This window comes from Brachionichthys hirsutus, chromosome 19 (genome assembly GCF_040956055.1).
Source record: "Brachionichthys hirsutus isolate HB-005 chromosome 19, CSIRO-AGI_Bhir_v1, whole genome shotgun sequence".
Classification (NCBI taxonomy): domain Eukaryota; kingdom Metazoa; phylum Chordata; class Actinopteri; order Lophiiformes; family Brachionichthyidae; genus Brachionichthys; species Brachionichthys hirsutus.
In genome coordinates, this window is record NC_090915.1 from 911,301 (window position 1) to 937,336 (window position 26,036).

The window sequence follows — 26,036 nt, forward strand, 5'->3', positions numbered from 1 at the left end:
TACATCTCTGCTTTCTGCTTTCTACTTGCATGTTCTTCCTCCTATGTCTCGACTGGGGGAGGGCAGGAAGACACAGAAGCGGTGTGTGTGGGGGGGGGGGGGGATTTTGGTGGAGGCTGATCTCGAGGCGGTCCAGCCCCTCGCTGTCTGTTTCTGTCCCTGATAATGACCCCCCCCAGATCAGGGGCAGGTTTGAGAGGACTGAGATCTTCTAGGCCTGGTAAGGGGGGCCTGGGGGGTCATCGAGGAACAGCTGCTGCAGGCTTCTGGGGCCCTCCTGTTTCAGTGTCGGGGGGGCGTTTGGGGTCTGGAGCAGTGTGTAGCGCCGATCCTGGGTAGAGAGCTTCAGCCTCCCGCTTGCAGGTGCCCTGAACGCACCATCAGCTGGTTGCTTATTGCCTGAAGAGAGAGAGGAGCTCTGGAGGTCGATTTCATTTCTTACTTTCTCCATCTTTAAACAGTTGTTGCTCTTTTCATTGATCTGCTGCTGAAAATGTAGAAATAGTTCCAAAAACTCCTGGACCCCCCCCCCCCCCCCCCCCGATTTCTTTGCCACAAATCTGCTACAGTAGCAAGAATCGCCCCGATGCGTTTACAGTGCTTCTTGACTGACCAATATTCGATTTGGAGATGAAGATTATTTGCTTTTAATCAGACCAGGAACACAATAAACGGTTCTAGACGAACATTTAATCTCAGAGACTTCGTATTATGACAGCGACAGAACTACAGCCCAGTGAACTAATGGCTTTCAGCCTGATCCCAGGGTCCATTTAACTTAAAGCCCAGACTGCACAAGCCCCCCCCCGGGGCAGTTTAGGTTCCCCTGTGACGCTCCATTCATTTTCTAAACAAATCTGTAATGGAGCTGACGTCCACATTAGTCCGTCGCCTTCAGTTACATTACAGTAAGAGCAAAAAAAAAAGAGGGACGTACAAATATCCACACTTTTCATGTAGACGGGACAAACAGGCTGACGGAGATCCTCCACGACTCGAGCGATTTACAGAATATAGAACACTGATTAACATTTAATTTCATGAAAAAACAGAAAGTTTGCTATTATTTTGGTGCATTTCAGTAAATTCTACAAAGCGTAAATGTTTTCTTCACTGGGTTAAGACGAATGCAGAGCCTGGATGTTTGGCTCAGACTCCCGCTACTTCTTTAGCGGGAGTCTGAGCGACTCGGCGAGCAAGCGGCCAAACTTGGCAATGTCGCATTTAGTCAGGACAAACACGCTGTGGCTCTTCTTCAGCTCATTCGTGCGATCGAGCGCCATCATGCCCCGACAGATGGAGCCCTGCAGCTCCACCCGGACGGGGCACTCGATTCTTTCCATCACCACGCCGTCGTCAATACAGGCTGCGATCGCGTAGGCGTCGTACGAGACGAAGCACGGCCCAAAGTGAACGTCTCTCTTGTTCACCATGGCTTCTTTGGAGTAAGCCCAGCATTTAGACGTGATCCTCTTCATGAAGCGTGCAGCAGGCGCATCCTGGTTGATCGCCCCTTCAAAGAACTCCTGCACAGGAGACACCGGGTTTGAAATGGGACGTGCAGGGGATGCGTCGTCGTTCACGTGAAGGCACCTTACCCACGTCAGTCCATTTCTGCAGGAATACTCCCACGTTGCCACGTAGGTGGTGCAGAGGAATTCCTCCAGGACGACGTAAGCCGACTCGGGATCCATCGCAAAGTTAAACTCTGCACATAAAGTCACGTTTCCTTTCCCTACAAGAACAGCATCAAGTTACCCGGCTAGCTGAACGCTAGCTGATGCTGTCATATCCTGCTTGTACCTTCCATGTTGCCGCCCATAATGTACAGTTCTTTGAGCTTCTGGGGGAAACGGGGATCCAGCCTGACAGCTAACGCCAGATTAGTGAGGGGTCCGAGGGCCACCAGTGAGACCTGTGGGAAACAGGTTTCAGTGCAGCATCCCCCGAAGACGCGGCACATTACAGACAGACAGACAGACGTCTCACCTGGTTCTGCTTTTCCGTCACCAGCCTGATCATCCCACTGACTGCATGCTCTTTCTGGATTTTCTCCTCCCACCGTGGGTCTGTGTCTTTAATGACATCTCCAAAGCCATCGGTTCCAAAATGTTTACAAGGAAGCTGGACAGCTCCGACCAGAGGCCCGACAGCACCACGAAACACTGGAATCTGCAGAGGAACGTTCCAGCAAGAGCAGCTTTACGTTGCCTTCGTGTGCAGACAGACAGGCAGACACTGAGGTGAGCACCGGATCATGCAAAGATGGGCTCTCCGCACAGAAATCTAAATTCAGCAATAAATTCAGTTATTTAAATGAACCCAAAAATCCGGCTGTTTTGGATGGGATTTATTCCCTTCGGAGCGGTGCGTTCATCTAACCTTTAATTTGGATCCCGGTCATCCTTCACCTCACCAGTAAAAACAGCGATCTGTTGCTCCCTCACGTTTCAGCCTGAACTTACCCCTTCACGCTCACAGAGGGCGAGCACCCTCAGAACATTCTGGCACACGTTGTCCACCGACGTGTTCCCAAACACGCAAGTTATAGCCACAACTTCAATGTTGGGTGCTGCCAAGGCCATGAGTATCGCCTGAGCGTCGTCGATGCCGCAGTCGGTGTCAATGATCACCTGCTTCTTCGCCATGGTTCCCTGCAGAAATCCACATTTCCAGAATCACAGGCCAGACGGTCTTTAAAAGGTAAAAGCGTTTCGGCACAATTTATATTTTCTCTTTGGTTCGGAAAGCTGTCGCTGACTTCTGACTGGAAAGGGTTAAATACGGCGAGCTTCCTCTTCTGGCTCCAATGTGTCCTGAGATTTATTGTTCTACACGTCAGGTCATGTTTCCTCAGTTACGATGTTTTATTTCAGTGTTTAAATCTACACTTTAAATACAGGAGAGAGAGAAAAAATGTTAAATGTTACATTTGTAATCGGGGGCATTAACACATTAATATTGGCCTAATCTTAACACCATGTTACGTAAAAATGGGGGAAGAAGAGGCCCTTCAGATTGAGAGGGTTCTCTGTTTGCTGACCTGTTAAACAGTAACTTGGTAGGAGGGAAGAACACATCAGTGCATTATAAAGAGGAGGATTCAGTACTAGTAAAAAACAAAGACCCCATATTTACATATAATTTATAAAGTACATGCGAGATTATCTCTTGAACTGATTTATCAGGTCGGGAATGTTGCAAGTCGAAAACCACGTGACTTCAGATTTCAAGATTGCTAATTTACATAGTAGGTTTGATGACAGATTTTCATCAAACCTACTATATTATGTTTATGATTGTTTTCAATTTGACTATAAAAAGTACTTTTCTGTTTTCTACTGAAGCCTGAACGCGGAGTATCAGTAAAGTACAGGATAAAATCTAAGTTTATTTTTTTCTTTTTAGGTCTATAATCGAACACTATTTGCACAGTTAATGAAAAAGAAGTGTGATTTGCTTTTGGTCTTGACAGTAACATCTCACTCGCACCCACGGTCGGAGTAGTTCATCGTTTATTCGGGAAAGTTTCCATTACATAAACTTTATGTAATGGAAACTTCCCCGAATGTAAAGAAAAGCTGTAGGAAATTACGATACTCCGCCATTACGTGACTAATCTGTAATGAATCGATATTTTAAGTGTTGGTTCTGGAACAAACAGTTCTGACATAATGATTGTCTATGATTCTAGAAATGTAAAATCGATTACCACCAGTTTAGTTTCCAGGCGGCCCTTCCGTTCCGTCTGTGCGCTGCGGTCGGAAATCAAAGCCATCGCGCTTGTGATTGGCTTAAACCGCCGGATCATTCCACGGGTTATGAACGAAGCATGTTGGAATTACGAAAGTTACATGAACATTTCAAATGTGGATTGCATGATCAAATGTGATACTATCTTCTATTTAACGTACGTCTTTCCACATTGTTTGCCCTATCAGTGTCATTTACTGTTTTAGTTGGTATTATCTGAATTTAGTTTCGTCCCCCCGCCCCCCACGCTCCCGGGTTCTGTGGTACAGTCCGTCAGGAGGATGCGGATCAGCTGGACAATGCTTCGGAATTGTTTTTCTAATTTTGATATGTCCAGTCTAATATTCGTCTAGGTTTGGACCTTTTTTTCTTTCATTCTTTTGGTGACAAGTTATAAAAGGTGTAGCTCGTTCCATGGCAACAGGCACAGGTTGGTTCTCTGAAACGGGCCTTTGTTGCTCCTCTCTCTCTCTCTTCTTACGTCATACGCCGTGGAAACTACACTAAATGTACACAACAAAGAAATATGAATACATTGCGCAATAAATAACGGAAACAATATTAAGCGCTAGCTAAAATGGCTACAATGTGGAGGACAGATGCCCCGTTGGCCGCTTGTCCTGAAAAGAGGAAAAATAGAGTTCTCCAAATGTTCTGCGGTCTACTTAGACCCCAGACAATTGATCAAAAACACGAATAAAAAGGGGTGTCTCTAATAAAGTATTATCTTTATACTAACATCTAGCAGTTTAGTGTTGCGCTTCACCTAACTCCGTCGTAGCAACACATGCGACAGCAAACATTAGTTCCGGTCGTACACAAGAAACATCCTAGTGAACAGACTAGGTCAACAATTAATGCATTTCAATAGCAGTTACAAAAGGTATGACAAATAAACGCAGAATCAGATGAAGGTAGCGGCTGCTAGCTAGCATTAATGGCTAACGGCTGGGCACCCACCATGATGGCTGTGCAAGTGGAATCCTAGATAACGCTCACAAGCCCCGCTGCTAGTTCTGAAAACACCGGATTCATTACAGGTTAAATGTGATGTCTTCTCAGGCTGCTTTACGGAGGCTGTCATTTCTTACAGTGGGATTCGGCGTGATGATGAAATGCCGTCAGAGTTATTGGACCAGCTGTTTGTGTCTTTATCGCTGCACCTCCACGCTCCCCTTACGTCTCTGTAGCCTCTCATCTCCAGAAAAGGCATCCATCCACGAGGAATCTCACCAGCAACTCGTTCCCGTCGTCCGTCGTACGAGGGGCTGATCAATGCCTAATACATCCGACGGCCAAGGAGCACACTTACCTGGGCCAGCAGAAGCTCCAGGGCTGCAAAGGCCCACCGATGGCGCGGAGGAACGCGCTTTGATCAACGCCCTCGCCCGGGACGCAACCAGAATCAGAAGGGCGTCGAGTGCTGACCTCCAGCTGCCGCGGGCCGGTCCGGTCACTCACTCCCAGGAGAGGTTCTACACCGTCTGTTCGGATTATGCGCTTCTCAAGCAGGCTGGGTCTGTGTACCACCCCCCAATCACAGCCAGGGAGGTGGCCCCCAACAGGCAGGCTGGGGGGCCACTGCTCGTGCAGCCCAACGCCCCAACGGACGTCTGCGCTGGCCAGTTCGGCGGCCCCCATGTGGGCTCAGACAGGGACTGCGACATGCTCGACGTGTCGTCTGGCGGCGCCAAACCCATCTTGGCCTGGGAAATTGATACCACGGATTTCAACGCCGTGCTCACTAGAAAATCAAAACCAAGTAAGAAGCGAGGTGGAAGCCCGTTTTTATGAATACAAGCAAGTTCTCAAAGTAAACTGGGGGTCAGACACACGCACTATAGTATATAGTATACGTAAACAACTTTAGCTGATTAATACCCTGAATTCTGTCTCAGGCAACGTGAAGAGATGCAGCGTGAAGAAGATGAAGTCATCAGGCAGACACAGTCGAGACCTGCGAGACGTCTCTCCTCACGCGTCGCTGGAGGAGATCAAGCAGAGGAAAGTGCTCGACCTCAGAAGATGGTAATCTTAGATTTCGTGCTGTTTTTCTCGAGACCCGGTCGGGTCACGTCTTCATGACGGTGGATTTGTAAAAGGATGTCTTCCCTGCTTCAGGTACTGCATCAGCCGCCCTCAGTACAAGGCTTCCTGTGGAATCTCTTCACTGGTGTCCTGCTGGAACTTCCTGTACAGCACTCTGGGAGCAGGGAGGTGAGCGGCCTCTAATCTTCTAAATGCCAGATGAGAAAAACGGCTGCTAAAGCGTTGCCTCGTTTGCTTTGTCAGTCTTCCGCCCGTCTCTCAGGAGCAGGCTCTGCACATTCTGGGTTTTCAGCCACCTTTTGAAGAAATCAAGTTTGGCCATTTCACAGGCAACGCTACCTTAATGAGGTGCGAACTCGCCGGTCGCGGCCGTCGGAACAAAACCTCTTCAGTTTAGGAAAGGACTGCGGCTCAATCCATCTCGGCTCTTCTTCCAGGTGGTTCAGACAAATCAACGACCACTTCCGAGTGCGAGGCTGCTCCTACAGTTTGTACAAGCCACACGGGAAACACAAGACGGCTGGAGAAACCGGTGAGCCCCTCAGCCGCCAGAGCCAGCAGCCTTTTCTTTGAGAACGAGCTGAACCTGAGCTGATGCTTTTAGCTGAAGGGGCGCTCATGAAACTGACACAGGGGGTGACGGATGAATCGATGGCCTACATTTACCACTGCCAGAACCACTACTTCTGCCCTCTGGGCTACGAAGCGACGCCTCTCAAAGCAGCGAGAGCGTACAGGTGAGCCGCGCGGCTTGCTGCTTGAATAGATTACTGTCAGCGCAGCTTTAATCTTTCACTCGCTGTGCATGTGCATGAAAAAAACTGGTGATTACCGGTAATGCAACTAGAATCTAGAATCTTTCCGGCTCATATTTTCCTCCAGAGTCTGAAGTTCCGGTTCATAATGACCGGCGACAGTTGCACAGACTCCACCCCCCCCCATGAGTTTATCGAGCTCTGTTTTATCCAAGTGAAAATTAAAACATCAACGAAGACGGTAAAACAGAAAATGAAGATGTCAGCGGCGCCGTAACAACAGCATGATTACCAGTTTGATCGTTTTTTAGCATAAAAATGAATCAAAATAGTCATTGATTATTTTTCTTTTGGCTGATTAATTGAAAGTTAATTTGAGCCTCAGCGAGTTTGTAAGATGGTGACTCTCCTCCAAAAATGAATACAGGGAATAAAGGGAGATACACAAACGGGTTCTCTTCATCAAGTTGAAATTCTAAAAACTGTTTGGGTACCTGCTCATCATTTTGCCCTAAACGGGGACTCCTAACTCCCCTCGGCGTCTCACCCTTTGTTCTTTTTGTATAAAGGGGCCCTCTACCCACTAATGAGATGGAGTATTGGATTCTTATCGGGGAGCCCAGTAGAAAACAACCAGCAATTCACTGTAAAAAGTAAGCTCTGCCCGCCTTCGGTCGCACGCATGCCCTCATGAACTCCAGCTGATCGGGTCCTTTCAGGTGGCTGGACATAGTGACCGACCTCAACACACAAAACCCAGAATACCTGGACATCCGTCACACAGAGAGAGGCATTCAGCGCCGCAAAACCAAAAAGGTTCCCTCCTTCACCCCCCGGTCGTCTCAAATGTTGCTCACTAAGTGGAATGTGTGCGTTAGAACCCGGCTGGAGAACTGTTCTCCTGCCTGCACACAGGTGGGGGGCAACCTGCACTGCATCATGGCCTTCCAGAGGGTGAACTGGCAGAAGCTCGGCCCCTGGGCTCTCAACCTGGAGAACCTGCACCACGACTTCCCCCACTCGGAGCAAGCTCACGGAGGCGTCGGAGAGGAGGAGGAGGAGGAGGAGGAGGAAGGGGAGCGGGGCTCCTCCAAACGTCTGGCCTTCCTGGGACGCTCACACAGCATGGAAAGTCAGAAAGACACCGTCCGGAAGCGCCTGTCCAACGCTACGGAGTACGGACAGAGGTCCCCTGACAGCGATCTGGAAGAGGACATCGCAGACTGAAAGGTTTACTGGGGGGGGGGGGGGGGGGATTACAACACAGATCAGTCCTTAAATGCTTTTTAAAGGGTACATCTGCAGTTATTCCATTTTACTGTCAATAAATCCCTTGAAAAGACACAAGCCAGCGAGACTTTAGTCCCTCAGTGCCTCTGCTGCCGTCTGCCGTGTAAAGGGTGAAGCCTCAGCTTTTAATCAGCTGTCATTTGTAGTAAACACTGACGCACCGCTTCCTGAAATTGATACAGTGAACTTTATCAATCGGTTACTTGTCTATATTCCCATCAGTCATGGATCAACGTTAGCGCTCGCTTGGGAGTCGTTCCAGATCCCTGTGTCGGTCATTTCAGGTTATTTAGTGAATATGAAATCAATACCCCGAAAGGCCTTTCTACTATTTAGAACCGACATTTCAATCATTTTCAATAACCACATGACTTCCCACAGGTCGGCGGTGTGGCTGGGAAGGCCGCTCCTCTCTCCATCTCTGCTCGGCACAGCTGGTGAGCACATGTGGAAGCTTCTCAGGCCGTAATGAAGCCAAACTGGTTCCCAGCGACGTCCAATGGTGCACAGCCATTAATTCAGTTCGTCGACACCGACGCCCCTTCGCATGTAATTTATTGTTATTCAGTATATATAACGGTCTAACAACAGAAGCGAGCCAAAGAGTAGGGACTACTTTCCGTGGTGGATTAATACACATTTATTGGAGCAGCACTGTGACATTGTCTACTCTGAGCCATGTTTATTGTAATGAAGGAAGCAGATGAGACGCGATATGTTTAATAGTTTTTAGAACATTAGAGGTATCAAATATATCGGGCTTTACACACACACACACACACACACACACCCCAAAGTATTCCTTACTGCCCCTTTCATCACCTCCTTGCTGTCTTTTTATGGTATTTGTTGACAAGAAGAAATCTTAATTTCCATTTGTATCTGTTATTTGCTGTGAAGTAATGTTTTATTTTTAATTGTTAGATTCATCTGAGCTTTTTTTTGGACCGTATTTATAGTTTTTGTTGTTTTTTAATTAAGAGGTCTGTCAGAATCAGAGGCTGTGATGTTCTGCTCATTGAAACATTTCCTTTGGAGTGTTGGTGATGCCAATAATCAATGGTCATCAATAGCGATAGCAGCTGCAACAACAACCCACATTAAATGATGGCAGCAGTCACGAGAGCTCCCGACACTACCGGGTATTCCGTCTCAACGCTAAGGCCACAACTTTAGGAAGTAAGAATCGACTCTGGCTTGAGGGACAGAAATACAATGCACTTTGATGAGTAGCTTCCAAGTTACATTAGTAGATGAAGGAAACTCCTTTTTATTTAAGTCTGGAAAAAATATACTTCTCTTGCTTAAATGTTGTGCTACTGATCCGTTTTGTAGAACATACCTGGCCACTTTTCGGTCACATTTTCTACGAAGGAGATCTGAAAAGCTGCGGTGCATTGCGAGCGCATTCACGTATATTTATAAAGATTTAAGATTTATGGTGTAAAATGTGACTCTACAAGTTCAAGGCTCCCGTGGACGCTCCAGAGAATAGAGGGCGACTGATTTATAATACATTGTGGCCACCCAAAGTCACCCAAACTCACTACGAGGCATACTACTCTGTGTATTATGTCTGTAGTCTTTACTGCATGCCTCATCACTGGTGCATCGTCTTACATTTCATACCATTTATGCTGCATATTATTAAAGGTGTGACATTACAGTTATAATCAGTCCGCTTTAAAATGGAAACGTTTTGGGACGTTCTAATCAATATTCCCATGCTCCATTCACAGACCATCGGTCGTCACAACTCCTCATCAGGCCGTTCTAGCTCTAGTAAAACATCCACGAGACAATCGACCTTATAATTCGCTACACGCTGCATCTGCAGCTTTCTATTTTCTATGTGCCGTTATCTCTTAAGTGTTGTTACGGATGCACAACACACTACAGGCGTGGCGTTCAAGCTCACTAATCAATGGCAAATATGGTAACTTCTGATCCACCCGTTTCGATTTTAGGCTTGAATGAACGACTCGCTTAGCCACACCCACTTCCTGTTTAAGTCCCTCCCATTTCAAGTGCAGAGGAGGAACACAGAATTTAGATGGTTGAAAAGAGAAATGGCTTCTTTCACAACATTGGAACGCAGCAGCTGATGTTTTGTTGAGGCTTGGGAAACGTCCAGTTAGGTTGTTGCCGCGGCGACGCCAGTTTTTAACCGATGCTGCTGTACAGAAGTGGAATCCCTCGGAATCGTTCAGAATGTGAATCACAGAAAGGGAAAACTGCACGGTTAAGTTTTATTTGCATCTTGTTGTAGTATTTACCAATTTCAAATAAATCTTTTTTTAAACCCCTGGAACATCCGCTCTTCTTTACGACAGTCCAGTCAGAGTGGATTCCGGACCGTCGACGTTCATCCTCTTTTCAGCTGCTGCCTTAGATCAGCGATGTGAGCAGGACCGATCCGGCAGCAGCCTCCTAATGATAATAGAGACTCATTAAGGACTGTACAGAAAAACCAAACCGCAGTGAGTGGAAGACGGTTCACGCTACCTATCAAAGCAGCGCCTTGCTTCACCCACCCACGACTGAGATCAGGCAATAAGGCTGATTCTTTGTCTGAAGACAACCATCTCAATAAGGACAAAGAAGAACGGTCAGCTCAGCAGGCAGCGGTGCCAGAAATAACAGAAAAAAAACAATGACGGCTGGTGGATTCAGGCAATTTCATTCGTAACACTTCCTCTATGCAAAAAACCACCGAAGCGCTTCCCACTGGGCGGGCCGGTGATGTTGGATCAGGAAAGCCAAGCAACTGTGGATTGCTTGGCCTTGGTAGTTAGCTCGGCTCGTCTGAAAATGTATATAGTGGGAAATCTGAACTGGTAAATATCATATTCCCACCGTGTCATTCATAACAATTATCCAAACATCGTTACAAAGTGCTTCACAAGCGCAGAAACATCCAGCAAAACTAGCAAAACGTGTGTCCAAGGACACAAATGTAGAAGGACATAAAATGCCTCCACTGAAATGTGTCTAAAAGGGTACAAATAAGCAAACTGATGAGCTACACGCCATGAGAGCCTCCAGAAAGCATGTGCAAACATGTTTATCCCGTCACGCATGTACAGATGGACAGAAAAGGGGTCACACGACGCCCCCTCTGGTACGCGTCACAAGTTAAAGGAAAGTTAAATCACGTCTTTCAGATAAAAGCAATAAATCCGGGCCCTGATTAAAAGTTTAAATCCTGAGACGCCAAAAACAAGACTGGACAAGCTCCGTGGTGAGACGCCAGCAGAGATGATGCCGACAGGCAACATTCCCCTCATCGTCCACACGGCCACGCTCCGTCTCACCGGTTTCAACGCGGCAGCTTATTTCACACTGGGTGAAAGCGACGGCAGACTCACCCCCGCTCCCTCACCCACTCCTCCCCGCTGTTGGGATACACCACCCAGGCCATGTCCGGGCTCCGCAGCGACTGGGCCGACTCCAGCACCGGCGCCACCAGGGACGGTGGGCAGCAGTTGACCCCTACAGCAGCGAGCTGCGTCGACCTCCTAGCCATCTGCACGGCACCGGCGAACGGGCTGCCATCTGAAATACTCTTTCCATCCTGATGGCGTTTATGGGCAAAGCGTGAGTCGGATGGACGCACCGGTATGAACCTGAAATCACCAGCAGCACGCTCACCTTGCATGAGAAGGAGAGCCAGGCTTTAGCGTCGGGGAACTCTCTGAGCAGCTCAACGAGAGCCTCCGCCTCTTTGATACTTGGGATGGTCTCAATGGCGAAAAGATCCGCCCCCGCCGCCGCCAAGCATTCCATCCTCGGCCGATGCCAATCTTTGAACTCCTTAAAAGAGAAGAAAAAACAACAACACAAAGATAACTTAGTTCCACCGTATCCATCAACGGACAAACGCGTTTTCAGATCCGGTTCCACCGTATCCATCAACGGACAAACGCGTTTTCAGATCCGGTTCCACCGTATCCATCAACGGACAAACGCGTTTTCAGATCCGGTTCCACCGTATCCATCAACGGACAAACGCGTTTTCAGATCCGGTTCCACCGTATCCATCAACGGACAAACGCGTTTTCAGATCCGGTTCCACCGTATCCATCAACGGACAAACGCGTTTTCAGATCCGGTTCCACCGTATCCATCAATGGACAAACGCGTTTTCAGATCCGGTTCCACCGTATCCATCAATGGACAAACGCGTTTTCAGATCCGGTTCCACCGTATCCATCAATGGACAAACGCGTTTTCAGATCCGGTTCCACCGTATCCATCAATGGACAAACGCGTTTTCAGATCCGGTTCCACCGTATCCATCAATGGACAAACGCGTTTTCAGATCCGGTTCCACCGTATCCATCAATGGACAAACGCGTTTTCAGATCCGGTTCCACCGTATCCATCAACGGACAGACGCGTTTTCAGATCCGGTTCCACCGTATCCATCAACGGACAGACGCGTTTTCAGATCCGGTTCCACCGTATCCATCAACGGACAGACGCGTTTTCAGATCCGGTTCCACCGTATCCATCAACGGACAGACGCGTTTTCAGATCCGGTTCCACCGTATCCATCAAAGGACAGACGCGTTTTCAGATCCGGTTCCACCGTATCCATCAACGGACAGACGCGTTTTCAGATCCGGTTCCACCGTATCCATCAACGGACAGACGCGTTTTCAGATCCGGTTCCACCGTATCCATCAACGGACAGACGCGTTTTCAGATCCGGTTCCACCGTATCCATCAACGGACAGACGCGTTTTCAGATCCGGTTCCACCGTATCCATCAACGGACAGACGCGTTTTCAGATCCGGTTCCACCGTATCCATCAACGGACAGACGCGTTTTCAGATCCGGTTCCACCGTATCCATCAACGGACAGACGCGTTTTCAGATCCGGTTCCACCGTATCCATCAACGGACAGACGCGTTTTCAGATCCGGTTCCACCGTATCCATCAACGGACAAACGCGTTTTCAGATCCGGTTCCACCGTATCCATCAACGGACAAACGCGTTTTCAGATCCGGTTCCACCGTATCCATCAACGGACAAACGCGTTTTCAGATCCGGTTCCACCGTATCCATCAACGGACAAACGCGTTTTCAGATCCGGTTCCACCGTATCCATCAATGGACAAACGCGTTTTCAGATCCGGTTCCACCGTATCCATCAATGGACAAACGCGTTTTCAGATCCGGTTCCACCGTATCCATCAATGGACAAACGCGTTTTCAGATCCGGTTCCACCGTATCCATCAATGGACAAACGCGTTTTCAGATCCGGTTCCACCGTATCCATCAATGGACAAACGCGTTTTCAGATCCGGTTCCACCGTATCCATCAATGGACAAACGCGTTTTCAGATCCGGTTCCACCGTATCCATCAACGGACAGACGCGTTTTCAGATCCGGTTCCACCGTATCCATCAACGGACAGACGCGTTTTCAGATCCGGTTCCACCGTATCCATCAACGGACAGACGCGTTTTCAGATCCGGTTCCACCGTATCCATCAACGGACAGACGCGTTTTCAGATCCGGTTCCACCGTATCCATCAAAGGACAGACGCGTTTTCAGATCCGGTTCCACCGTATCCATCAACGGACAGACGCGTTTTCAGATCCGGTTCCACCGTATCCATCAACGGACAGACGCGTTTTCAGATCCGGTTCCACCGTATCCATCAACGGACAGACGCGTTTTCAGATCCGGTTCCACCGTATCCATCAACGGACAGACGCGTTTTCAGATCCGGTTCCACCGTATCCATCAACGGACAGACGCGTTTTCAGATCCGGTTCCACCGTATCCATCAACGGACAGACGCGTTTTCAGATCCGGTTCCACCGTATCCATCAACGGACAGACGCGTTTTCAGATCCGGTTCCACCGTATCCATCAACGGACAGACGCGTTTTCAGATCCGGTTCCACCGTATCCATCAACGGACAGACGCGTTTTCAGATCCGGTTCCACCGTATCCATCAACGGACAGACGCGTTTTCAGATCCGGTTCCACCGTATCCATCAACGGACAGACGCGTTTTCAGATCCGGTTCCACCGTATCCATCAAAGGACAGACGCGTTTTCAGATCCGGTTCCACCGTATCCATCAACGGACAGACGCGCTTTCAGATCCGGTTCCACCGTATCCATCAACGGACAGACGCGTTTTCAGATCCGGTTCCACCGTATCCATCAACGGACAGACGCGTTTTCAGATCCGGTTCCACCGTATCCATCAACGGACAAACGCGTTTTCAGATCCGGTTCCACCGTATCCATCAATGGACAGACGCGTTTTCAGATCCGGTTCCACCGTATCCATCAACGGACAAACGCGTTTTCAGATCCGGATCCACCGTATCCATCAACGGACAAACGCGTTTTCAGATCCGGTTCCACCGTATCCATCAACGGACAAACGCGTTTTCAGATCCGGTTCCACCGTATCCATCAACGGACAAACGCGTTTTCAGATCCGGTTCCACCGTATCCATCAACGGACAAACGCGTTTTCAGATCCGGTTCCACCGTATCCATCAACGGACAAACACGTTTTCAGATCCGGTTCCACCGTATCCTGCTACCTGTCTAATATAATAAGGATATATATTTACCCACATGCCCTTTAACTTGCTCAAAACAAGTTCTGTTGCAAACACCTAGAAGGGACCATCGGGATCCCATTTCATTGCAGAATAATTACTCTTTTAATTAGAGCGCACATAAAATGAGTTTCTCCTGCTGGTACCAGCTTCAGATCCATCCCTATGATAAATAAGAAGATCTCGCTTGTTGTCGCCGTCACACTGCATGCAACCATCCCTTCTGATGGAACCAATACGAGCCGCCACTCACTCCAACGCTCATCCCTGCTGCATAAGCCCCAGTGTACTCTGAGCCGTCAAGCAGAACGGCCCCAAAGGGTCCAACGGAGCCTGCCACCAGGGGACACGTCGGCCCTTTAGAGACAAAATGCACAACAACACAGTGAAAGAGCACCACAATCGACGGAGGCATCTGTGACGAGGGTCTGTCTGTGCCTGTTGGGTGGCGTTCAGAGACAAACGTCTCTACCGTCTCCTTGGCCAGCTGGACTCCAGACATGATCAGCTCTCTGGCGCGCTCACTGCTCAGGTTCAGGTGGTCGATGAAACCCGCGACACTCGCCTGGTACGTGGCCGTCGAGATGACATCAGCGCCACTGAGGAGAAACCTGTTGATAAATCACATGTAAGAGCCATGCTGACACTTTAATCGTGACTCAAAGAAAGAACGGACTATAATGTCTAAAGATGTGGCTCGATCCAAACATTAAGATCAATGCAGCTCTAAACATTGAGATGGACTCACCTGTAGTGCACGTCTCGGATGGCCTGGGGATTAGTGTGAAGAAGCCCAGAGCCCCACAGAGGGTCCCCCTAGATGTGTGAAAAAAACAAAACAAAGACCATTCCAGTCCTCGCTTGGGACAAATACTGATCCCAGTATGGCATCCTCCAGAAGTCTGAGATGTACAAAAGTATTTGCAGTAATAATATCTCAAGTTTGCAAACAACTTTTGCATTACTACAGTAGTGGGCAATATTTTACTTCTGCAAGTTTGTACTTGTACTAAAGTACTTGTACTAAGTCCAAGCAGCATGTCGTAGAAAGGAGAATCATTTAGCCACTGGCTGTAAGATCTAAAATAGAGACGCTAAGACAAATTAATTAAAGTTTTTTTTGGTTTGTTTGCATATTTAGTTTCACCTTTAATTCGACCCCTTGCGCTGCCAGTTCAGTTGAAAACCCACCATCCAAAACCAATGGCTCGTTATCATTCATGCATTGTTTAAGTGCATCCATAGTAAACACTTAAATAAAGAGGCTCTGGACTCCTGTCCTGGAGTACCGTCCACTATAGACGCGTAGAAACAAGATGTCACCGTCAAACGAATACAGAATAAAGCACACGGGCTATTGCGTGCGGCGTGCGTGTCGGGCTGTTATTCTTCCGTGATGTCCGATGCACAGTCAAAGGTTGCGTTCAAAGCCGCTCGAATTTTATATCATCCATAATATCTAAAACAAACACTAGATGGCGCATTTAATGCAACGAGAAAGCAGCGACTTAGGGTCCAAAGATGTAATCGACTGTAGGCCAGCGGGCCAATTAGACCATTTAAATTCTAAAAGCATTCTTAAAGCCCATCAAAATGAATATTAACTTTCTGGTCACTCACCTACCCAATTTTTTATTTTATTTTATTTAGCTGGTTGAGTGGCGATTCTGAAGTGGGCATCTCACACAATTGTATGTTGGATAACTAAAATCTCCAAATCTTTGTTTTTAAACATGTTTTTAAACATGAATCAGAAAGCCAAAAATGAAAGCTGGGAAAAAGTCTCGCGACAGTAAAGAGTTCTATCATTTACCTTTTTAGTTGAATGACCTTGAATGCACCTTGACTTGCCAGCACAGTTACTATAGAAACGAAACATGGCGGCTGCCATTTGCTAGTTGCAAACAGTATTGAGACGGGTAGATTGACTTCATTTAGCAGACATGGTAAGTGAATATCTTTGTTCGATAACAATTACGGAGCGTGATTTAGCAACAAACATAAGAGCTCCGTTAATTGACTAAATGTAGGAACATGTTTACATTTATCCTCCGTGATGTTAGCTGGCTGAACTAGCACAACAAAGAACACGTATCTGGTGATTGTTGTGAGATGGAGTACCCTTAACTGCTGCTGCTGTCACTTCAAGGCAATCATTATTATCATTATTATTATTTTACGTTTTGAATTTGTGGTAAAATCAGATCTGCCATTCGTCACTTGTTGATAGGGGCTCATCGGGATCCCCCCGATCAATGCTACTTCTTTAGTTTTACATGAAATTTCAGTTGAGGTTATATTAAAAGGACTTGCTCAAGTAAAGGAATACTCAAACTAATTTCAAATCCTTAAGGATACACTTGGAATTTTGAACGCCTTCATTTCCAGAGCCGTTTTCTCGAGTTGGGGAGGATCAATTCTCCATTCTTCTTGGTCAGATTGCTGGTGTGTGGTTGTGGGTGGATTCTGCACCGCATTGCTTTTCAACAATCAACTCTGAAAAAAGTACATCTCGGCGTGTCGACTGTTTCTCCTCGTTTACAGCAAGCGTGTTTTAAGGGATTTTTATATGATCAAAGCCTGATCAAACGTGAAAGCAGGAAGACCCGATGAAAAATACAAAACACTAAAGCACAAAAACAGTTCATGTAGGAAGTCATGTGACTTGTTAATGGCCCAAAACAAGTAGAACCTCTTTGCTTTTTACTTGTTACATAATTAATATGGTGTATCCAAACGTATGGCACAGAGATGCTGCTTTACCTTTAACATTGTGAATTTATACTTCTCAGTGTATTCTCTTTATTATTCAGAGTGATTGTGAAATAATGAATTTGTGGGACTAAGGCATACACAAAAAAGAGAAGTGCGATTGTTATAATACTTGTCTTTTGGTTTGGGATCGTGACGTCCTCCGTGGCGTGTGGATTTCCTGCCTGATTATTTCTCTGGCTTGATCTCCTTTCACAGGAGGATCGCTGTGCCTTTCTGACTGAGTGGTACCCTGATTATTTCTCTGGCTTGATCTCCTTTCACAGGAGGATCGCTGTGCCTTTCTGACTGAGTGGTAGCCTGATTATTTCTCTGGTTTGATCTCCTTTCACAGGAGGATCGCTGTGCCTTTCTGACTGAGTGGTACCCTGATTATTTCTCTGGTTTGATCTCCTTTCACAGGAGGATCGCTGTGCCTTTCTGACTGAGTGGTACCCTGATTATTTCTCTGGTTTGATCTCCTTTCACAGGAAGATCGCTGTGCCTTTCTGACCGAGTGGTACCCTGATTATTTCTCTGGTTTGATCTCCTTTCACAGGAGGATCGCTGTGCCTTTCTGACTGAGTGGTACCCTGATTATTTCTCTGGCTTGATCTCCTTTCACAGGAGGATCGCTGTGCCTTTCTGACTGAGTGGTAGCCTGATTATTTCTCTGGTTTGATCTCCTTTCACAGGAGGATCGCTGTGCCTTTCTGACTGAGTGGTACCCTGATTATTTCTCTGGTTTGATCTCCTTTCACAGGAGGATCGCTGTGCCTTTCTGACTGAGTGGTACCCTGATTATTTCTCTGGTTTGATCTCCTTTCACAGGAAGATCGCTGTGCCTTTCTGACCGAGTGGTACCCTGATTATTTCTCTGGTTTGATCTCCTTTCACAGGAGGATCGCTGTGCCTTTCTGACTGAGTGGTACCCTGATTATTTCTCTGGCTTGATCTCCTTTCACAGGAGGATCGCTGTGCCTTTCTGACTGAGTGGTACCCTGATTATTTCTCTGGTTTGATCTCCTTTCACAGGAAGATCGCTGTGCCTTTCTGACTGAGTGGTACCCTGATTATTTCTCTGGTTTGATCTCCTTTCACAGGAGGATCGCTGTGCCTTTCTGACTGAGTGGTACGACCGTACTGCAGGTCTCCTGCGGCGCTTCCAACTGTTCTACTACCCCAAAGACAGCTCAGTGGAAATGGTTAGTGTTTGCTATCAATGTCAACATCTGCTGTTAGCTGCAGCATCTTTCTTTAGCCACAAATATTGGATATTAAGGAGAAATCACAATTATTTTTGTATATTTTTGCTTCCAATAATTTTTGAATCAAATCAAATATCAACTCTTGATCTTTCAAATACTACACAGCATGTTTGTAACGCATTCTGTATATTCTGGGATGTTTTTCATCTAAAAAAATATATTATTTTTTTCATCAGCAATTAGATAATCGTTGAATTGCTGATGAAAAAAATATATTATTTTTTTCATCAGCAATTAGATAATCGTTGAATTGCCCCTTGGGATAAATAAAGTTGTCTGAAAAAGCTAACAATGTTGTAACTTTTGATTTACAGTTTGATGTGAAAAACCAGCGGATATTTCTGAGAAGGACCAAATATGACGACTTCCATCCAGAAGACTTGTTCATCGGGAATCGAGTGAATGTGTTCTCCAGGCAGCTTCACCTGATCGACTATGGAGATCAGTACACGGCAAACAAACTGGGCAGCAGGAAAGAAAGGTTTGGTTGTGTGTCTGTGTGTCTGTGTGTCTGTGTGTCTGTGTGTCTGTGTGTCTGTGTGTCTGTGTGTCTGTGTGTCTGTGTGTCTGTGTGTCTGTGTGTCTGTGTGTCTGTGTGTCTGTGTGTCTGTGTGTCTGTGTGTCTGTGTGTCTGTGTGTCTGTGTGTCTGTGTGTCTGTGTGTCTGTGTGTCTGTGTGTCTGTGTGTCTGTGTGTCTGTGTGTCTGTGTGTCTGTGTGTCTGTGTGTCTGTGTGTCTGTGTGTCTGTGTGTCTGTGTGTCTATGTGTCTATGTGTCTATGTGTCTGTGTGTCTGTGTGTCTGTGTGTCTGTGTGTCTGTGTGTCTCTGTGTCTGTGTGTCTGTGTGTCTGTGTGTCTGTGTGTCTGTGTGTCTGTGTGTCTCTGTGTCTGTGTGTCTGTGTGTCTGTGTGTCTGTGTGTCTGTGTGTGTGTGTCTGTGTGTCTGTGTGTCTGTGTGTCTGTGTGTCTGTGTGTTAATCCCTCTCATTACCGTGACAATAACTCCCAAAGCTGTGTGATCATCACAGGGACTGTGACTCGGCTTAGTTCACGTTCACGGGGCCTGTTTGACGTTGAGCTACGGTTTCCTTCGGCAGCGTCTCTGCAGAATGCTGCGATTGATTTCTGCATTTCCTGTCATAATTAAAAGCAACTCTTTTTAGAGTTAGTGATTTGACTCGGTTACGCAGGTTTCATTCAGAGTTTCATCTCAGCAGGGACTTCTTGTTAACTTTGGTTGTGTGTGTCTGATTCATCGAATTAGACACACACTGGGTCGTCCTCTAGTCCTGTCCTTTGCATCGTCCTCCCCAACACCAGCCACTCTCATGTCCTCCCTCACTACGTCCATGTCTCTTCTCCTGGGTCGTCCTCTAGCCCTGTCCTTTGCATCGTCCTCCCCAACACCAGCCACTCTCATGTCCTCCCTCACTACGTCCATGTCTCTTCTCCTGGGTCGTCCTCTAGTCCTGTCCTTTGCATCGTCCTCCCCAACACCAGCCACTCTCATGTCCTCCCTCACTACGTCCATGTCTCTTCTCCTGGGTCGACCTCTAGTCCTGTTCCCTGGCAGTTCCATCCTCAGCATCCTTCTACCGATATAGTCCCTGTCTCTCCTCTGGACATGTCCAAACCATCAAAGTCTGGCCTCTCCGACCTTGTCTCCAAAACGTCTAACCTTCACTGTCCCTCTTATTGTCTCATTTCTAATCCTGTCCAACCTGGACACTCCCAAGGAGAACCTCAGCATCTTCATCTCCTCCACTTCTAGCTCCGCCTCCTGTCTTTTCCTCAGAGACACTGTCTCTAAGCCGTCCATCATGCTGTCCTCACCACTGTCTCTAAGCCGTCCATCATGGCTGTCCTCACCACTGTCTCTAAGCCGTCCATCATGCTGTCCTCACCACTGTCTCTAAGCCGTCCATCACGGCTGTCCTCACCACTGTCTCTAAGCCGTCCATCATGTCTGTCCCCACCACTGTCTCTAAGCCGTCCATCATGGCTGTCCTCACCACTGTCTCTGAGCCGTCTATCATGCTGTCCTCACCACTGTCTCTAAGCCGTCCATCACGGCTGTCCTCACCACTGTCTCTAAGCCGTCCATCATGTCTGTCCCCACCACTGTCTCCAAGCCGTCCATCATGGCTGTCCTCACCACTGTCTCTGAGCCGTCTATCATGCTGTCCTCACCACTGTCTCTAAGCCGTCCCTCATGGCTGTCCTCACCACTGTCTCTAAGCCGTCCATCACGGCTGTCCTCACCACTGTCTCTAAGCCGTCCCTCATGGCTGTCCTCACCACTGTCTCTAAGCCGTCCATCACGGCTGTCCTCACCACTGTGAACATGTTGCTGGTATCTTTTCTACCTGTAATTACTGTTTTCCTCTTTTTCAATGTTTCTCTCATTATCCAGAACGCTCGCTCTGATAAAACCTGACGTCATCAACAAGATTGGAGACGCCATCGAATTGATCTACGCCTCCAACCTGATTGTGACGAAAGCTAAAATGACTAAGCTGACATGGTAAGGTCATCCCTCATACTCTGAGGTAGGCGGGGGCTGTTGGGTGCCCGTCTCCCCCCTTTAAGAGATGGACGGCACTGCTCTTCTCAGCATGCAACTGGCAGATGAGGTTGGTGTTTCATTAACACTTTCATCAGGTGCTTGATTTGAGGTGCAATCATCTGATCAAAGCATCACAGACTCACAGCAGAACCTTTGATCAGCACTTGAATGGCACCTGAATGCCAGACTGAAAACTCATAACTCAGTTCTGAATGAATCCTTTTCGGTGTTTCTCCTTCGGTCCTTGCTTTGGCTCCACTGTGATTAACGCCAGGGCCTTGTGTCTTACATTCCAGGAGCCAAGCGGCAGACTTTTATGCGGAGCATCACTCAAAGCCGTTCTTCAAGTGAGTGCCTGTAAATGATTGTCCAGTTCTGACCAGCAGAGGGCAGCCCTTGTCAGCCGCTGCCATTAACTGAGCCTGAGGCATCGCTCCTTTTCTGTAGTAGCCTGGTGCACTTTGTGTCCTCGGGCCCTGTGGTTGCCATGGAGCTGATGGGTGATGAAGCCATGTCTATCTGGAGGAGGCTGCTGGGACCCGGGGACCCCGCCGTGGCGCGGAAGGAGGCGGCGCAGAGTGTTCGCGCCCGGTTTGGAACAGATGGCATCAAAAATGTCGGCCACGGCTCCGACTCACTGGCTGCGGCGGCGAGAGTAAGGTCAAGGGTCAAAGATGCTAGAGTCATGCCCCCTTGTGCCCTCTGACCCCGTGTGCCACATCCCCAAAGTGACGATGCCCCCTAAATGCCGTTGTTGTCCGTTCGTTTTTTCAGGAGCTTGAATTTTTCTTCCCATCTACGATTGGCCACGGTCCCGCTAACACAGCCTGCTATGCTGACTGCACCTGCTGCATTATCAAACCGCATGCCGTATCAGAAGGTAGGGAGCCTCACAGCCTGCTATGCTGACTGCAGCTGCTGCATTATCAAACCGCATGCCGTATCAGAAGGTAGGGAGCCTCACAGCCTCCTATGCTGACTGCACCTGCTGCATTATCAAACCGCATGCCGTATCAGAAGGTAGGGAGCCTCACAGCCTCCTATGCTGACTGCACCTGCTGCATTATCAAACCGCATGCCGTATCAGAAGGTAGGGAGCCTCACAGCCTCCTATGCTGACTGCACCTGCTGCATTATCAAACCGCATGCCGTATCAGAAGGTAGGGAGCCTCACAGCCTCCTATGCTGACTGCACCTGCTGCATTATCAAACCGCATGCCGTATCAGAAGGTAGGGAGCCTCACAGCCTCCTATGCTGACTGCACCTGCTGCATTATCAAACCGCATGCCGTATCAGAAGGTAGGGAGCCTCGGCAGATACGCATGTTATCAGTTAGCCTGTTTGCGTATCCGAGTCCCCAGACTTGTGTTAGTTAGTGCGTCACACAGCGGCGCCGCGTTGTTCCCGGAGCGTGCCGCCCGACCTCTGACCTGTGAAATGTGATTTTCTTATCCGCACGGTCAGGATAGACCCTGAATGGAATGGTTCATGCACAATCCACTCAAACAAACACGCTCAGCATGGCCCCATGTAAAGATAGTTCATCTGTGTTGCTTGTTAGCATGCTAGCATGCATGCGTTTCACCACAGTAATGTTACTCACGCCAGTGGCGTGTCACTGTGCGTGTTTCTGCGCTGGTTCGACTTACTGCCACGCCTTAGCTGGAATGACGCCGCTGAAAATGTTATTACTGCTCTTACACCCGTCCGGGGGCGTTTCCTAACGGTGGGGAACGCTCGCCGTGCTGCTGTGTTCAGTGCGGCCTGCGTCCCGCCCCTGTGTGAAGCACGTTTTGCTGTCTATAGTCTGACTGCCCGTTCTTTCAGTCACAATCTTGGCAGCTTCTTAGAACACCTACTGGACTGCCAGGACTGCCGTTGAAGCGAAAGGACGACTCGTGATCTGCAAATGTTGTCAAAGTGAACAATGAGCTCATTTGAGGCTCGAGTCCTGCTGCGTTTCCCTGGTTTGATCCACTGCACATCTGGTTTGATCCACTGCACATCTGGTTTGATCCACTGCACATCTGGTTTGATCCACTGCACATCTGGTTTGATCCACTGCACATCTGGTTTGATCCGCTGCACATCTGGTTTGATCCGCTGCACATCTGGTTTGATCCACTACACATCTGGTTTGATCCACTGCACATCTGGTTTGATCCACTGCACATCTGGTTTGATCCACTGCACATTGTAGAGGCGACCTTGTGGTCCCATCAGAATCTGCCGGACCTGTTCGGTCATTGTAGCAGTAAACGCCTCACTCATGCATTTCACGTATTCACAGGTCTCACCGGGAAGATCCTCAACTCCATATCTGCTGCCGGATTTGAAATCTCAGCGCTTCAGATGGTAAGAGTTGAACTCGTGACCGGAACATGCTCCAACATGTGCACGTTGCGGCAGACGGGGACCTCTGTCTGTTACTACATCACGTTCTGAGCTGAATCAATCGGGTTTCACCGTGGTGAGCGTTACCGGGATAAATGTGCTAAACATTAGCATGTTGGTGCGGCGTCACAGTTCAAACGTTCCACGGCTGTTCGTTTCTGCTGAGTCATGCTTCTGTCTCACAGTTCAGCATGGACCGGGCAAATGCCGAGGAATTCTACGAGGTTTATAAAGGAGTTGTCACAGAATACACCGTGAGTATGAACACTACTTTGCATCGTGGTTCTGTTACAGTGCGTTACGATGAGGAACACTAAAAGCTGCTGGCAGAGTGACGCGTCACAGACGCTGTTCACAGGCGACTGTTTAGTGGGGGGCCGCTGGGACTGACTCTTGTGGCCGGCTGACCCCTCTCTCCCTGCAGAGCATGGTGACGGAGCTGTGCTCTGGACCTTGCATGGTGTTGGAGATCCACGGAACAGATGCACCGCGATCATTCAGGGAATTCTGTGGGCCTGCCGATCCAGTGAGTCCAATTATTAGTATTATTTTATCTTGCCGTATTGTCGAGCAGAATCTTGTCTGACCAATGCATCATGGATTTCAATCTGTGCATGGTCTGTGGAAGATCAGCCGCCATCAGTGTGCTCTCCAGGTTCTCAGGTGGTCTGAATGTATTTGAAACTGCTGCACTGTAACACATCAGGCCATTCATTAGTCCCACATTCAGCCTCCAGGGGGGACAGTTGTGTGTCTGTCTCTGTCTTGTGTCCCGAGTACGGTGGACTTACATCATCGTACCTTTTGATGTCCGTTTGAGACATTATTGCGTCTGGCAGCAGGAAGCCATTTCACTGAGGAGCTGCGTACCTTTTATTAACTCCGTATTTGAAGGTCTTACCGGTTCACAGTAAAGAAAAACACTCCGGTTGATTCCCGAGGAACCCGGATCGGACCCGGTAAATGTGTGGTGAACTGGATCGTGTGTAAAATGTGGACCGAACGTTCTGTGGCTCGTGTGATTCGATAGAAGGGTGGGCCTGTTAAACGCAGCGCTGCACTGAATGCTCATGAGTTCCATCTGTGAGATTCAGCCGTTTGTCTTTGACAGGAAATCTCACGCCACCTTCGCCCCAACGCGCTGCGGGCTCTTTACGGCAAAGACAAAGTCAAGAATGGCGTCCACTGCACAGACCTCCCCGAAGACAGTGTCCTGGAGGTGGGTGCTGCAGCACTATCACACGGCGGAATGTCCGTGGGCGTGCTGCTCTGTGTCTTTCTAGTATTTATTCAGGCCCTTTGAAGATCAGGAAAACTTCTGATCTTCAAAGGGCCTGAATAAATACAAGATGATTATTTGCACATGAACTGAAAGACACAGAGCAACACGCACACGACAAATACCTCCTAGTTAAACATTAGCCCGGGACCCACTGAGCTGCACCCCCCCTGAGAGGGCCTGTGCAGAGACTTATTCTGGTCACAGTAAGGAAGGACTGGCTGGTACTTAAATGTTGCTCATTTACCATTTCTTTTACAGGTGCAGTATTTCTTCAAGATTTTGGACGGGTGACGGGACAGCGGGACAGCGGGACAGCGGGACAGCGGGGCAGCGGGGCAGCCGGACAGCGGGGCAGCGGGGCAGCGGGGCAGCGGGGCAGCGGGGCAGCGGGACAGCCGGACAGCGGGACAGCGGGACAGCCGGACAGCGGGGCAGCCGGACAGCGGGACAGCGGGGCAGCGGGACAGCGGGGCAGCGGGGCAGCGGGGCAGCGGGACAGCCGGACAGCGGGACAGCCGGACAGCCGGACAGCGGGGCAGCGGGACAGCGGGGGCAGCGGGACAGCCGGACAGCGGGACAGCGGGACAGCGGGGCAGCGGGGCAGCGGGACAGCCGGACAGCGGGACACGTGGAACTCCATATGCAAAGAATCCACAGCTGTCTTTTTTCCTGTTGTATTGTTTCAGCCTTATGCAGATTAAATAAAGTGACTCCTGACAAGTGTTTGATCTTCAACATTGAATTAAGTATTTTCACACCGACTAGACAACTTAGTACACGGGATACTGCATTGCTTCTGATATTTTAAAGTAACGTTTTGACCAGCGGCTTTGATATTGGATTCATACATTAAACTCTGAAAAACAAAAAAGAAAATGTACAACTGCATAAATATAAAATGATTCCACCATGAAAATAGTTAGAAGCGTCACGTCACGCGACGTCTGGTCCGTCCGTCCACAAAAACACTCCGACTGGAAACATGCGTTTTGTGATCATAGGCGGGGTTTGGGGGGGGGCAGCTGAAAAATGGAACTGCATTCAGTTTTATAATAAATAAATAAATAAAATTGGTTCCGTCTGTAAAAAATGCCGACTTATTCAATTAATGCCGCCAGAATATGAGTTTAAATAAATAAACATATTACTTAAATCTGATCATGAATCTGTTTCCCCTCACTTCATGACGTGAGGCGACTGTCTGAACTCGGATCGCCATTTCGTGGACGCAGGGAGGGACGGTCAGAATCACGAGGAGATTTTCTTGAGGTTTGAGACTTCTTCTCCAAGTACGACTCTGGTTTTAAAAACATGTAATCAAACTACTTT

The 26,036-nt window shown here is 48.3% G+C and overlaps 4 protein-coding genes across 4 annotated transcripts; 2 read left to right on the forward strand and 2 right to left on the reverse strand.

Annotated features, from left to right (window-relative positions):
- Positions 1–1,016: 1,016 nt before the first annotated feature.
- Positions 1,017–3,750, reverse strand: si:ch211-201h21.5 (uncharacterized protein LOC555526 homolog). Its single transcript, XM_068752914.1, has 6 exons — positions 3,713–3,750; positions 2,466–2,654; positions 1,990–2,172; positions 1,804–1,915; positions 1,599–1,735; positions 1,017–1,526 (listed from the first exon to the last, which is right to left on the reverse strand). The coding sequence occupies exons 2-6, from the start codon at positions 2,646–2,648 to the stop codon at positions 1,161–1,163; spliced, it is 981 nt and encodes a 326-aa protein (XP_068609015.1). The 5' UTR covers positions 2,649–2,654; positions 3,713–3,750; the 3' UTR covers positions 1,017–1,160.
- A 315-nt stretch (positions 3,751–4,065) lies between these two features.
- On the forward strand, positions 4,066–7,784 carry LOC137908870 (basic immunoglobulin-like variable motif-containing protein). Its single transcript, XM_068753293.1, has 10 exons — positions 4,066–4,183; positions 4,944–5,515; positions 5,652–5,781; positions 5,875–5,970; positions 6,046–6,150; positions 6,240–6,334; positions 6,407–6,539; positions 7,127–7,210; positions 7,277–7,373; positions 7,473–7,784. The coding sequence occupies exons 2-10, from the start codon at positions 5,029–5,031 to the stop codon at positions 7,782–7,784; spliced, it is 1,539 nt and encodes a 512-aa protein (XP_068609394.1). The 5' UTR covers positions 4,066–4,183; positions 4,944–5,028.
- A 1,464-nt stretch (positions 7,785–9,248) lies between these two features.
- On the reverse strand, positions 9,249–15,841 carry zgc:172121 (uncharacterized protein LOC337599 homolog). Its single transcript, XM_068752679.1, has 8 exons — positions 15,595–15,841; positions 15,196–15,263; positions 14,886–15,058; positions 14,701–14,804; positions 11,499–11,660; positions 11,216–11,421; positions 10,353–10,432; positions 9,249–10,277 (listed from the first exon to the last, which is right to left on the reverse strand). Exons 1-8 carry the CDS (start codon positions 15,688–15,690, stop codon positions 10,213–10,215), a joined length of 954 nt encoding a protein of 317 aa, XP_068608780.1. The 5' UTR covers positions 15,691–15,841; the 3' UTR covers positions 9,249–10,212.
- A 475-nt stretch (positions 15,842–16,316) lies between these two features.
- LOC137908292 (nucleoside diphosphate kinase homolog 7-like) lies at positions 16,317–25,148 on the forward strand. Its single transcript, XM_068752678.1, has 12 exons — positions 16,317–16,393; positions 18,302–18,403; positions 18,781–18,947; positions 20,878–20,988; positions 21,327–21,377; positions 21,478–21,685; positions 21,805–21,910; positions 23,322–23,386; positions 23,611–23,679; positions 23,850–23,951; positions 24,537–24,644; positions 24,966–25,148. Exons 1-12 carry the CDS (start codon positions 16,391–16,393, stop codon positions 24,996–24,998), a joined length of 1,125 nt encoding a protein of 374 aa, XP_068608779.1. The 5' UTR covers positions 16,317–16,390; the 3' UTR covers positions 24,999–25,148.
- Positions 25,149–26,036: the final 888 nt, after the last annotated feature.